The 14,048-nt window shown below is 37.9% G+C and overlaps 1 protein-coding gene across 4 annotated transcripts in view; it reads left to right on the plus strand.

Moving 5' to 3' along the window:
* The window catches only part of znf512b (zinc finger protein 512B), a 35,675-nt gene extending 22,345 nt beyond the window's left edge, over positions 1-13,330 (plus strand). For 3 of the 4 annotated variants that reach the window (XM_055046225.1, XM_055046226.1, XM_055046228.1), the window contains 9 exons: positions 307-434; positions 1,351-1,443; positions 3,522-3,620; positions 5,312-5,554; positions 5,640-5,963; positions 6,513-6,614; positions 6,831-6,893; positions 7,930-8,028; positions 8,829-13,330. In XM_055046225.1, coding sequence (XP_054902200.1) covers positions 307-434; positions 1,351-1,443; positions 3,522-3,620; positions 5,312-5,554; positions 5,640-5,963; positions 6,513-6,614; positions 6,831-6,893; positions 7,930-8,028; positions 8,829-9,173 — 1,496 coding nt within the window. In that variant the 3' untranslated portion in view covers positions 9,174-13,330. The remainder of the gene's footprint in view (positions 1-306; positions 435-1,350; positions 1,444-3,521; positions 3,621-5,311; positions 5,555-5,639; positions 5,964-6,512; positions 6,615-6,830; positions 6,894-7,929; positions 8,029-8,828) is intronic. The other variant, XM_055046227.1, reaches the window with a different exon arrangement.
* Positions 13,331-14,048: the final 718 nt, after the last annotated feature.

Here is a 14,048-nt window from a genome sequence, read left to right on the forward strand (position 1 = left end):
TGTACGAAGCACATAGAAAAATGGTCACTAGCGTGTAACAAAGTGAAATTTAAAATTACCCAGACTAGGGAGCCTGCCATTAAATTTTTACAGGGATGTAGAAATTTAATTAATTCTTCCTATCTGACATTGTGCGTACAGTACTGCTTTTTGCTGGGCTCGTCTGTTCAGTGTGGTCCTGGGAATTTTAAAACAGATCTGATAGATTCATTTAAACTGAGAAAATTATTAAGCAATAAAATGTTCCTGATCCTTAATATTTTACATGCATTTTACAAGCCTTCCTGCTTCCCATTTGTTGCTCAGGTGGCGTTTCTGACACTCAGTGGCAGCGAACAATCTCGGAGCGAGGTGAAGTGGTGTGCCCGACCTGCTCCATTGTCACCAGGAAAACAATCCATGGTCTGAAGAAACACATGGAGATCTGCCAGAAGGTAAGCGAGAAATTCACCTGCCTCCCACAGAAAGAACCAAAACTTCACTGCAACTGGGTCAATGTTCTATTTTGGTGGGGGAACTCTGTTTTATGACTAAAGCTACCAAACTACAATGAGCATGTTTGTTTGGATGCCAAGATCTGCCTGCGGACCAGAGCACATAGCCTGACTAATTAATTGTTACACTAGCATCATTAACTGTATATTTTTAGTGTTACATTTTTAACACAAAAAAGCATGATAAAATGATATTGATACTGTTAAACTATAATGAATAATTTCTCAAAGTTATAATTCTGTGATGTTATACGAAACAACATTATGGTGAATAAGCATATGACCTCAATTATTGTTTCATCCATTAAGTTTCAACTCTACATTGTACAGATATAATCCAGAAATACCACAGTGTTCTTCAGGTGCTGGATCTTTATTATCAGCAGTGTTATAGTGACACCCTCCCTGTGGATCGGTAGTTAACTATGCCATCTGCCATCTTCCAGAGTCATCTTCTGACATAGGCAGATCTTGCTAAATAGATTACATTTACATTTTATATTTGTTTTTGTGTTGATAAACCAACTTTGCCTTTTCAGCACCTGATTTTGGCTTTTATAACAAAAATCCATCTGTGTGCAATCTGGCTTTTTTAAAGTGACAACTGTACAGTAATATATACTATATGGCTATGAAAATAAAATCTACCAGTATCTCCAGTCTGTACAGTATTTTTACTAGTTTCTGGTTGTAATATTTTTATCTTATACCTCAGGGGTTGGTTTTTTTTTATGAGAACTGACCAGATTGTTGACTACTTTTTTGTGCATTAATTGATTTGGTTTAGTGAAAAGCCAACCTTAGTTTCTGTTTCATGTATGTAAGTGATTCTCTGTTTGATCCTCTCTGTCCTCAGCTCCAGGATGCCCTAAAGTGCCAGCAATGCCAGAAACAGTTCCGGTCCAAAGCTGGTCTAAACTACCACACCATGGCTGAACACAGCACCAAGGTACTCTGGCATGTGTTGTGTTTCTTTAAGTTGTGTTAAATACACACCTTGTTCTTTGTGTGTCAATCTTAGCCTGACCCAGAGGAAAATGCTTTGGGTGTTTTGAGAGTTTTGAGAGTGTTTTGACAGCAGAGAAATTCAGCTGTTTGGAAACTGCGCTGACTTTTTCTTGTGCTGATGTGCTTCTTCTTCTCTGGGCCCATGAAGTTATACCTTATATTTAAATATCTTTCCATTCAGTAAAATACATCTCTGTTTTTAATTCCTTAAAATTCAATTGGATGATGGCATTTTTGTTTTATTGCTCCTATTTCTTTCTGGACCTGTCTTAAGTGCGCCGACCAAAAGCTTCATTAAGATACTATCATGCCCGGTCTGCATTAGAGCAATGACACTGCAATGAAGTTTGTTAAATAATTCAAAGCTGCTTATTTGTAAAGGTATCATAAAAAATTAACGACTCTACAGGCAGTAAACTTTGATGCTCGTAGTATGTCGCAAGGTGGTGAGCACATAGGCTCCAAGGAGCTGATACGTGGGCTCGTACATGTATATTTATGAAGTGTGTCATGCTTGGTAGTTTTGGAGTAATGATCCATTTGCACCAGCAAAATTAAACTGAGCAAATCAGCCATATATCTTCTGAAGGGACTTGTCGCCAGACATCACTGGCATCCTTCACAAGAGATGACTTAAGCATGTTAGGTGTGTAAGATCTTCAGAGATATGAGATGGCGAGTTATCTCAGGAAAATAACAATGCACAGTACAGTTTACAAATGATCATAAATAGGTAGTGAAACTATGAAAGACTTCAGTATTTTGGATATAGTTTTGTCACTTGTGTTTTTGAACCCAAATCTCAAGAATAGGTCCTGACTGAAGTAGTGGAAAGTTGAAATTAAACTTGTTCCTTTCTGATTGAAGGACAGTTACCATATTCACTCTAGCCACAGCAGCGGCCCTTATTTTTAAATTATTTATGGCAAAAAATATTTAGCATGTATTTGTAAGGCAAGTTGGTATTTCCACTGCTCATATTTATGCAGGCATTATAGCAGAAAAGAACATCACACCGCCACAGCAGCATTTGTTAAATCAGATTTATTCATCTAGTGGCTTTAATTTGTAGAATCATAATTTTTTAATGTCCTGTCAATCTTTCAGCCCTTAGCTTGAACTCTGGTCCTTTTTTCTTTATGTGTTGCGATTCTTTTTACTGTATTATTTATAAGTATTTGATATTGATGTGGTTATTTTATTAATATCAGCCTTAATTAACATATTTTCGTTCCTATATTTATGCAACCATAAACTATACTAGTTTATATTAGCTGCAAACCACTGGTACTGTAGTTTGGTATTTTTGTAGCGTGTAGTTTTACAGGGACCTTTGGCCTTTTGTGTTTGAAGTGTTTGTATATGGACTAGGCTATTTAAAACATTATTTACATAGTTTGTACAATAGTTGGGTTGTGCCAAATACCAATTATTTGTCTCTCCTGGAGGTTCTCACTCTTCTTTTGTTTGGTACATGTCGGAGAAATTAATAATGCATGTTGATGCACAGCTATCCTTTTTTGCCTGTCAGTGTAAATCACAGGCTCAGTCTGCAGGCAAACATTATTGTTGAGCTAAAAGGGTACCTTCTTTTAAAAGGGTACCTTCCTCTTTACCTTCACCTTTTATCTGCTGCAGAGTTGCATGCCGTGCATCTCATGGAGCGTTTTACACTTGAGTAAACACGTGAAGTTAACACCCCTGGGATTACTCAGTAGGTCCAGACTCTTTCCAGTGCCCCACTCTTCTTTTTTTCTATCTGGCAGCCTTACCATCTGTTGTTCTGGTCTTGGCTGCGTTTGGCACCAGGCGACATTCAAGTGAAAACATGAGTTTGACAGTTGACACAAACACGCCTTGAGTAACAGCCTCACCATGAAATCATTCAATGATCCTGCCACGGTGTGAACAAATGAGAAGGAAAACATGCTTTCTTGGTACAATGTTATTGTGATGTGAGAAAGCGGGTGGTGTTGCGGTGCGACAAGCTTATTTGACGGTGTGTTTGTTCCTCCTCAGCCCTCAGGGAGCGAAGGCCAGACGGGCAACGAGCACGAAGAAAGAGAACGGCTGCGACGAGTGCTCAAACAGATGGGACGAATCAAGTGTCCTACTGAGGTATTCTCTCTAGTTCTTTCCATGGCTTTGTCTCTTTCTTACTTTTATCATTTATCATAATTTCTTTTCGACATCTGTCATTCACATTTTTTGTCAGTTCTGCTGTCTAACGTGACATAATTCGTTTTCCACATTTGCCCGTTTGGATTTGGTGTCTTTTTTTTCTCAGACTCCTCACATGTGCCACTCTCATTTTACAAGGCTCCTACCCTGTCTGGAAAATTTATTTTAGTATTTTTAATATCAAAATATCTAATGAAAATGATAATATGGGAAAACATTTTGTTGTTTAGACTGTCTTCCCTGAATGACTGTGTGTGTGTGGTTGTTTGTCTTCGGACTGGCCACCTGTCCAGGATGTCCAAAGATATAGGCCCAAGCCCAACTGCAAACGTGGAAGAACAAGCGAGTAGAGGAAATGGATGGATGGATGGATGGATGGATGGATGGATGGATGGATGGATGGATGGATGGATGGATGGATGGATGGATGGATGGATGGATGGATGGATGGATGGATGGATGGATGGATGGATGGATGGATGGATGGATGGATGGATGGATGGATGGATGGATGGATGGATGGATGGATGGATGGATGGATGGATGGATGGATGGATGGGATGGATGGATGGATGGATGGATGGATGGATGGATGGATGGATGGATGGATGGATGGATGGATGGATGGATGGATGGATGGATGGATGGATGGATGGATGGATGGATGGATGGATGGATGGATGGATGGATGGATGGATGGATGGATGGATGGATGGATGGATGGATGGATGGATGGATGGATGGATGGATTCTCTGCGACTCTTTTAATTTTTGCCAGTTCTAACACATTGGAACCACAAACATAATTGAATTTTATTTAAATTTTATTTTCACACTCCATTGGCAAAGATTTTAGTCTGTAAAGTTTGTAGAGACATACCCTCCAAAATGTACAGCTGTAATTTCAATGAAAGATCATCTCCTATCATTTTAATATTTTTAATTATTTTTTAAAAGTATACCAAGTATGGTGTTCCTTCCTCTTTACAATTATGCCTTAATTTGTGTTTATTCATCAAGTGAAATAAAAAAAAAAAAAAAAAACAGCTTTTAAATTTGTGGTTGTGACTCCACAAAATGTGAAGAAGCCAATAGAGGAATTAATCTTTTTGCGAGGCTTCGTCCATCCATACCACTTTTGTAGATTGTGTGGCTTCCATATTGACAGTCTGATTTCTGTAGAAACATCCGCCGTTCCAGCTTTCTAAAGGTATGGCACTTTGTCAAGAAAAATGTGTTGAAACAATGATTTCAACTTCCTCTACTTTAATTTCTGATATGATGCTTAAGCTACAGCATCACTCTTTTCCTGTTTCTGAGACTACAAAAGGTCAAAAATTTCAGAGAAGAAAAAAAATTGAAAAACTGATTGCCTCATTGATGTTTAGCTGTAACATGTTTGCACAAAGAAAAAATGCCACCTGTCAAACATCAACTAGAAAATGCTGACTAGATCCAGTAATACTGTTCCTTTTAACATTGAGATTTTCTGCCTTCCTGGCTCGTTGCTAAATGTTCATCCTTTCTCATCTCTTGTCATTGTTGTCACACCATCTTACAAACCTTTTGTGCACAAACATGCATACACTCTCACACATACACACATACACCTATATGTATATACACAGGGTTGTTCAGCCCACTTTTCCAGTCTGATGGGCTACCAGTATCACCAGCAGCGTTGTGGAAGAGAGTTTTCTGACGATCAGAAGCCTGTGTTTCTGTGCCAGCACTGTGGGAAGAGCTACCGCTCCAAGGCAGGCAGAGACTACCACATACGCACTGAGCACCCGCCGACCATCACCACCGTCAATGCTAATAACTACAAGAACATCATCACTGACACCAACAACAATACAGGCAAGGAAAGGGTAAGTGGATCTTTGAGAGGACTGATGAAATATTGTCGCAGCATCAAGAATTTTTCCCAAACGAGTTCCGTCTTTGTTTTTCCAGGAGATCTCTGATGACTCTCTGTTAGTAGGGAAGAAAAAAGAGCAAAACTTGCTCGAGAGGAAAGACTGGCCGGAGAAAATCCCAACCAGCCAGCCTAAAGATAGGGACTTGGAAAAGGAAGAAGAGAGAAGACAAAGCAAAGAGAAAGCAGCACAAATTAAGAGTCAGGGGGAGGACTTTGAAAGGACACCCAGCGGTCGAGTGAGGCGGCAGTCTGCTCAGGTGGCCGTGTTTCACCTGCAGGAGATAGCAGAGGATGAGCTGGCCAAAGACTGGGGCACCAAGCGACGCATCAAGGACGACCTGGTGCCTGACAGCAAAAGGGTGAGGACACATTACATACAGTGCTGGCTAGAATATTCATATCAATAAAAGTTTTTTCCTTTTGTCATGTCACAACCACAAACCTGAGTGTATTTTATTTGGACAGTACAGCCAGAGCAACAATGCAATGTTTTAGTTTAAATCCAATTGAGAATTTGTAGCAAGACTTGAAAATTGATGTTCACAAACATTCTCAATCTAATGAGAATGAGATTTGCAAAACTTCTAGAAACATTCCCTTAAATGTTCTACTAAGGTGTGTATACAGGGCAGTCCAATGCATGTATTATACACACCACACGTTTCAGCATATGCACTTCATTGTTTGGGTCAGCCACATAAAATACCCATAAATAGATTAAGGCTTGTGAAATACCTAGAGAAAATGTAAAATCTCTGAAATAATGTGAATACATTTGCATTGCACTGTGGGAAATTATTAATGACAGCATGGATACATAAGAGCAAAAGAGAAAAACAAACATCTATTTCAGTGAGTTAAACTTTATTTCAGTTAACAATTCAGGAATTTTTTTTTTTTCTGTACAGTTGAACTACACTCGTCCTGGTCTCCCCAACTTCAGCCCAGAGCTACTGGAGACCTGGAAGAACCAAGTGAAGGAGAAGGGCTTCATTTGCTGCACAAATGCTGTATGAAAATGACTCCTGTTAACATGTTAAAACACAGAAAACAAATCTGTTTGGTTAAAGTACATAGTTTGTAAAAATAGAGGGCAAACTGTTTCTGGGATTTTATTTGTGAAGGAGAGGTTTAAATAATCACTTCAGTTTTTTTTAAGTATAATAAGAGTTTTATAAATATGTTCACTTGCTCATTATGATCCCTTGCTGTTGTTTTTACTTCAGAACTGTGAAGCTGTATATTCCAGCGTCTCTGGACTGAAGGCACATCTTGCCAACTGCAGCCAGGTACAGACCTCCATCTGCAGCAGATCTATCAACTACCTAAATCACACCTGTGACATCATATAAGTTGAAATGTACACAAATAGAACCCAATCCAACATTTGAACCTGAGGTCATCTGCCAGACCAGATGTTTCCTCTTCAGTTTGTTTGTAGTGAACATAAGTCCAAGAAAAGTTTGAAATTTATCACCAAAAAATAAAAAAGTAAGTTATTTAAGCCTATCACAATAAACAATAAATCAGTTAATCGCACAATAAATTAAAACTATCGACCCCATTTTAATTACGGGCTTTCTCATTTCTTCTGGCCTTTCTCGTTCTATTGATGAAACTGAATGAAAAAAGGTTCAACTCCAGTGCTCTCCACTGACCTCTCCCTTCCTCATTTCCTTAGTGTAATGCCCAGTGCACACTACATGATCTTAAGAGTTGCCGGCTGACCGTTGGCACATTTTCAAAACCTGAGACCACACATTAGCCGACAGAAATTCTAGGTGTAACGGTTCAATCGGGTTTGATAGGGAAGAATGGGCACAAAATAATGGCTACAAGTCCAGTTAACTTATTTTAAAACCAGTGCTTTACTACAATCTACCTGCAATGCATGTGGCTAATGTCAGTCCTGACTGAATGAAAATTATTATAACCTATTTATGTCACCTTAATGAAGAACAGCTGAATAGTTACTGGGTTTATTCAGCTGTTTCGCTCCAATTCCTCTTCTTGTCATTTCTGTATTCTTTGCACAACTTGTTGAATAAACATTAATGTTGTTTCCACATATCATCTCCAATGTCCTCTGGACTTGGGGTTGCGCTGTGTCAGCTGTTTGGGATTCCTCTCCATAATTTCCCCTCAGAAAGCAGAGAGGAATCCACGCTTTCTGATCGTCTACCTGTCATGTCCAACAGGCTGCGTTAACACAGACACAACCTGTTGGACAACCCCTGATTTAGATTGGAGCTGAATTTGTTCAAGTTAGTCTTCATACTGTATTTATACTTTTTTTTTTTGTTTCTACTTGTCTGTGTTTTTCAGGGTGGTGGTGAAATGGGAAAGTACACCTGTCTGATCTGTCAAAAAGAGTTTAGCTCAGAGAGTGGTGTTAAATATCATATTAGTAAGACACACTCACAGGTGGGTCTCTCTCTCTGGAAACTTCAACAGCCATTAAGAATGCCCTAACATAAACATGCAGTATATTTGAACTTGAATGTGCCAGCTTCATTGAGAAAAACATTTTTAAATTGAATGCCATATTCTTAGATCATCATGCAAAACATTCATAAGACATATGTTTTGCATGCAAACTGAGCAGTTTTTTTTCCCTGTCAATGTGTGTATTTGCAGTATGTCTGTTAATTGTGTGGCGTTATGCACAAACACATCACTGAAGTGGCTGCTATGAAGGAAATGAAAAAACATAAATCTTACTACCGAAAAGTTTCCTAAACCTAATAAAAGTTATTCTTATCCTTGCATTATAAGAAGCTAATAAAAAGTGTTTATTGCCATAAATGTAACAGCTTAACAAGAATTACTTAGCGGCCCATTCTCTGGGAGGGGTGAAGGCCAAAATGATAAACAAATCATTAAAGTAATCCGAAGTTCTTTAATGCAGAACTACTGGCTGACCACCTCCATGCCAAGCTGCATTGATGCAGTAATTTAAGCAAAAGGAGCCCCAGCAAAGTATTAAGTCAGAATATATCAACTTACTTCTCAGTAGATTGATCATTTTTAATTGGTCTTTTTCAATTTTCTAATTGTATTATTTATATATTTATAAATTATCAGCCGGAAGCCATAGTCATCGATTCCAGCAGATGCACACTTCACTGATATCACTTTGTGTGTTGTTAAGTAATATTTCTTTATATTTGCACTTATGTTTTATGTTTGTTCAAATTCTAATTGATTTAATGTGTTTTTTGTAGAACTGGTTTCGTGCATCAACCAGCCAAGTGGTTTCTGGTAACAAGAGCAAAGGGTTGGAGAATAATGGATTCAAAGCTGAGGTGAGGAACGGTGCCACCTCAGGTAAAAAGAGGGGCCGGAAACCAAAAGAACGGCCCCTGATGGACGAGCCTCTACAAACAAAGACAGATGCCCTCACCATCGCCCAAAATTCACCTCCAGCCACGACCCCGCCCTCTTGCTCAGCACACTCCCCAGCCCTGATCCCTGACCAAACGGACAGTGATGATCCAGGCCAGGAGAGGCAAATCCCCCCCTCTGCCCCCAGAAGGAACAAAACCAAGAAGATCTTTTTGTCAGAGTAGCACTGCTTTTATCAATCCTGGAGTCAAAATGGATGCTTTTGGTAAACGTGCCGCCTGGAAGCTAAAAGGACCTTTCCACCTTGGCGCTGAGTAAAAAGCCAGATCAACAATGAAAACTTTAAAGATTTTAAAAGAGTCTTTAAACCTTGGTTTTATACCTTAGAGTTAATGTGTGCACTGGTATGAACATTTATCACCACAGTAGAGCATTTCCTCCATTCCACTTCTGTTTCCTTTATAGGGCACACATTTCAGTTTCTGTTCCCACAGCAAAGGCCGTAAACCAAGTGCAAATCCAAACCCTAACATTGATAGAAGTTTTTAAACAGAAATAGTATCCCAAATAGATAAATAATAATAATTTTCTCTTCAAGAGTCAAATTGTTTTGAAAGGATTTAAAAAGGAAAATTCTATTAGCATGGTGAAGTCATTTTATAATAGCTGGTGCTTTTTCATGTTTCTTCACAGATATATTGTATGTGTACATAAACAGTAACTATATATATATAAATATATATATATATATATATACTCTAAGTAATGATGCCATCCTTTGTTTTCAAGCCCGATGCGTTCAGTTAGCTTTTGGTCAGTCACAAATTTTGCATTGTGTTGTAGTGCAACGTTGTTTCAGTGTATTATTTTTCCTTTTAGTTTTGCTTTCATTACTTTTTTGGGTTTCCAGTTCTTTTGAACACATTTCACATTACCTACAGTTTTTCCAGTTGTTTTCTTTCCCCAAAGCTGTTCTTTTACCTAAAATTTCCATAGTTACTTTAAACTGAAGGTGATAATTAATACACCCAAAAAGGGATTTTTCTTTTCTTTTTTCTCTTAAGATGATAATACAATTGCAATAACACACATTTATATTATTTAATCGATTTCATTTAAAGAAGTGAAACAAGGTCTGGTCAAACAAAATATTTAGCAGAAGGAAGGATTTTTAACATTGTTGCACCATTGCAGCACAATCAAAAGATATATCTCTATTAAAATGAGGCCATACTATGGACTCTGCTTTATTATAGGTCTAAGCTGCAGAGAAGATTTACAAAAGTTATCTTTTATAGAAAGGTTTAAGATGATAACCTTTTATTACACAGGCAAAACATGTAAATTAACATTCTCAGAAAGTGATGTATTTGAATGAATTAGCTAAAAGTTGTTGCCTTGCACTTTAACCCTCTACCCTTCTTGCTCTCCTCTTGTCTTTTTTGCACTCTTAAGACTATTCAATCTAACCTGCAGGTCGTCTCTTTAACAGTAGTGGGAAAATGTTGCTCTGATCGAAAAGGAAACGGTTAACTCTGTCTGAACTATAAAACAGGACTGTGTAATTATTGCTTACAGAGCCGAGCAAAAGTGTTCATACCCTTCAAACTTTTTAACATGTTTCATTGCAACCACGAACTCCACCATACTTTTGTTTCATTGCGGTTAACTGACATGAAGTAGCAATTCATTATAATGTATTTTTTACTAATAATACTCATCTGTTTTACTCTGTAGACTCACCTTTTCCTGTACAGTGTTATTACATTTAGGACAATGATAAGCTTTGGTCTCATCTGACCAGAGTGACACTTTTCACACATTTGCTGTGCCCTGCATGGCTTGTGTCAGTCTGCTAATCATCAGTTGTATTCTTATTTCTGCTTTTCCATAAAGGCCAGATTTGTACATTTTTCAAATAACTCAGCTCAGGATGCTGCTTTTATACTCTATCCTTGCTTTAAGCTTTTCTACAATTTCATTCCTGACCTGCCTGATGTGACGCTTTGATCTGCATGATGCTTTTTGTTATCATTGTTTTCCAACAATCCTCTAGGCCCTACAGTCTAGGGCCTAAAGGGAACAGCTGGGTTTATACTGCAATTTTACTACTAGTAGTAAAATCTACTAGTACTGAAGTCTCTCAGTTACATTAAATTTTATTTAGATGCATAAGATTGAAAGATGCTGAGCAGTCCGTGCTTTTTAGATTTTTTTACAATTTAAAGTACATAAAAATCATTTATTATGTCTCTTGTTTTTACACTAGGCACTACTTTGTGTTGGTTTATCACATACAATCCCATTAAAACACATTGAAATGTGTGCTTTTAACATGGCAAACATTTGACAAGGCTCAAGGGGTATGAATGATTTTGCAAGGTACTGTATTCCAGAAAGCCATAACTGGTCTTAACAAAGTTCAGAGTTCCTTAATATTTCAACTTCAGATTTGCTGTAAAACAATAACCAGTTAGATTACTTGATTACTTAAGATGAGAGAATATATTCACTTTAACATGCTAAAAAGTCAGAGTAGATACTTGAATCCACAGTTATGTTAAACTTTTCAGAAAATGTAAACAACATATTACTTGGTTTGTTTGTGCTGTTTGTGTATAAAATAATGACGCTCACTTTTTAAAAACAAACAAACAAAAAAAAAAAAATCACAAATCTATTTTAGATTTTCTTGTGTGTATTACCTAGATAGCCAGTCTGCTAGTTTGGGATATATTGTAATGTGAGGGACAATAAGGGTGCTTTACTTGCCACTTTACCTTAAAGGCCTGGTACAATGCACCTAAAGTCTACAAATCCACCCAGCCATGACCTTCCTGCTGGCAAGTTAACTTGCCAGAAGAATCTTGGATCTTGGAGCAAAATGTCAAAGTTATGAAATCCAAGCACTGATGTCAGCTGAACATACCCTAAAAATATAGAGTTTAATATGTTATGGGTGCGTTCAAGTGGTTTCATCCCCGTGCTGTTACTTTTTATAATGTACAGCAAAAATTCTACTTTAATTTTTCTTGAACTAATCAGACAGTGGAGTGTAGTCAGATGGGGATGAAAATGTTTTTATAGTGGAATGGGCCTTTATCTGCTATTTAGGCTTAGTTGACAAAGAGCAGAAGTTAGAGAAGCACTGATCGGTCCTTGGACGAGTTTTTAACACGAGTTGTCCAGACCTTGCGTGTATGCGTGTGCGCGAGTGTGTGTGTGTGTGTTTGTATTAAACGGTTAGCACCTTTGTAACGAGTGGATGTCGGAGAACGGTGACACTCTCTGGTGAGTGTGATGCTGTGGCACAGAATCAGTTCGTCAGCTGCTTGTTTCTCGTCTCATACAACATTGCGTCGACTGTGTTTACCCGACAAGCTTTTGGTGTTGCAATATGATAGTTTAGCACTGCTTATAAGAGTGGATATTTTATATTTTATAACACCCTTTACTATCTGTCTTCCTATTACTTGGAAAACACATCTATCCTGCAGTGTGAATAAACTGCAACTTGTTTAAAACTTACAGCAATATACCATATTTAGCTGATTTTGTTGGCTTGCTAATTTTTTGATATTGATGTGTCTTAGAAATGTGTGGCTTTTTTCCATCCTCTCCCTGGTCCATGCCCCCAAATTATCTTTAATTGCTTTAAAATGCTTTTTACATCATATGAATTTTACACAACGATGTTGGAAAAATAATAGTAGACCACAAAAACCTTGTTGGCATACACTGTTATTTTGTCCATTTTGATGATGCACATGATTTCAGCTTTTTTAGTACACAAAGGCAACCCTGTTGAGAAGAGTCCTTTATTATTACATATAGATATGGGGGCAACAAGGCATATGTATGTGTGTTTGTTTCTGTATTTAGTGCACTTACTATAACATAAAATAGGCTTGAAAATAGGAGTGTTATTGGAGCTTTCTAGTGACCTGGACTGTGTGGTGTGACTTTTGTACCCAGGGAAACAGGAGGCTCAAGTGTCTTCCCTTTGTCGGCAATGTTATTTCCAAAACCAAGGTTAATCCTTAGAAATCCTCTTGGCCTATGAATTTTACCCTGGTTCGTTTTGTATGCTACCTACTTGAAAAGCAGGAACTGGCATCCGATTCTGGTGCCGGCCATTGTAATGAAATATTTGAGAGCTGCACGACGGCTCATAACTGTTTATGATACTTGGGTAACAGATAAAATGAGACTGATTATGTAATTAAGATTTCCATATCTGAAATTAAGCTGTATAGTACTTAACACAGGAGGAATCAGTTCCTCCTTTGTGTCTGAACTGTTACACCTTTTCTCCCAAAACTTGTTGTATTACCTGTGCATTAGTATCCCTTAACTAATTAATAAAGTTTGATGACTAATTCATTGTCGTATACATGTAAGGTCTTTACCAGTGTTATTTTAAATGTTATTCACATTATATACAATCTTCCACAATAACTTCACTACAGCTGGTAAAGGTTTGTACTTTATAAAAATGTTTAGAGGACTCTGCATACCCAAAACAAGAAAAGTGTTTTTCAAAAGGCTGAAAAAACATAGTGTGACACCATTGTGTTTTTTGCAGCTTGGTTCATGACAGATTTTCAAGAACTATATGAAAATGTTTTTTTCTTGTACACTGTGTGACAAATAATGTGTCACTGTCAAAAACCTGTGGTTACTATACTGATAAATGTTACTTTTGGAGGAACCTATAAAGGGTCCCCTACTTGGGTTCTTCTTAGATATGAAGTTTCAGAAAGAATTTATTCTTGTTATTGCTACCTTTAGCAAAGAAACACATTTCTCTGTTCACATGCTTGCTAGTTTCTTTCTTCTGTGGGACTTCCAGATCCAGACAGACAAAATGAACCATCCAGACATTGTCGTAGTGGATAAACAACAGAGGAAAGCCGTTGTGGTAGATGTAGCAATACCAATCGCCTGCAACATCAGGAAAAAGGAGCACGAGAAACTGGAGAAATACCAGGGCCTCAGGGAAGAACTGGAGAGGGCCTGGAAGGTGAAGACCACAGTGGTGCCTGTGGTCATCGGGGCCCTCGGGCAGTAACCCCCAAACTGGAGCAGTGGCTACAACA

This window comes from Poeciliopsis prolifica, unplaced genomic scaffold, assembly GCF_027474105.1.
Source record: "Poeciliopsis prolifica strain line A6 unplaced genomic scaffold, Auburn_PproV2 SCAFFOLD023, whole genome shotgun sequence".
NCBI lineage: Eukaryota > Metazoa > Chordata > Actinopteri > Cyprinodontiformes > Poeciliidae > Poeciliopsis > Poeciliopsis prolifica.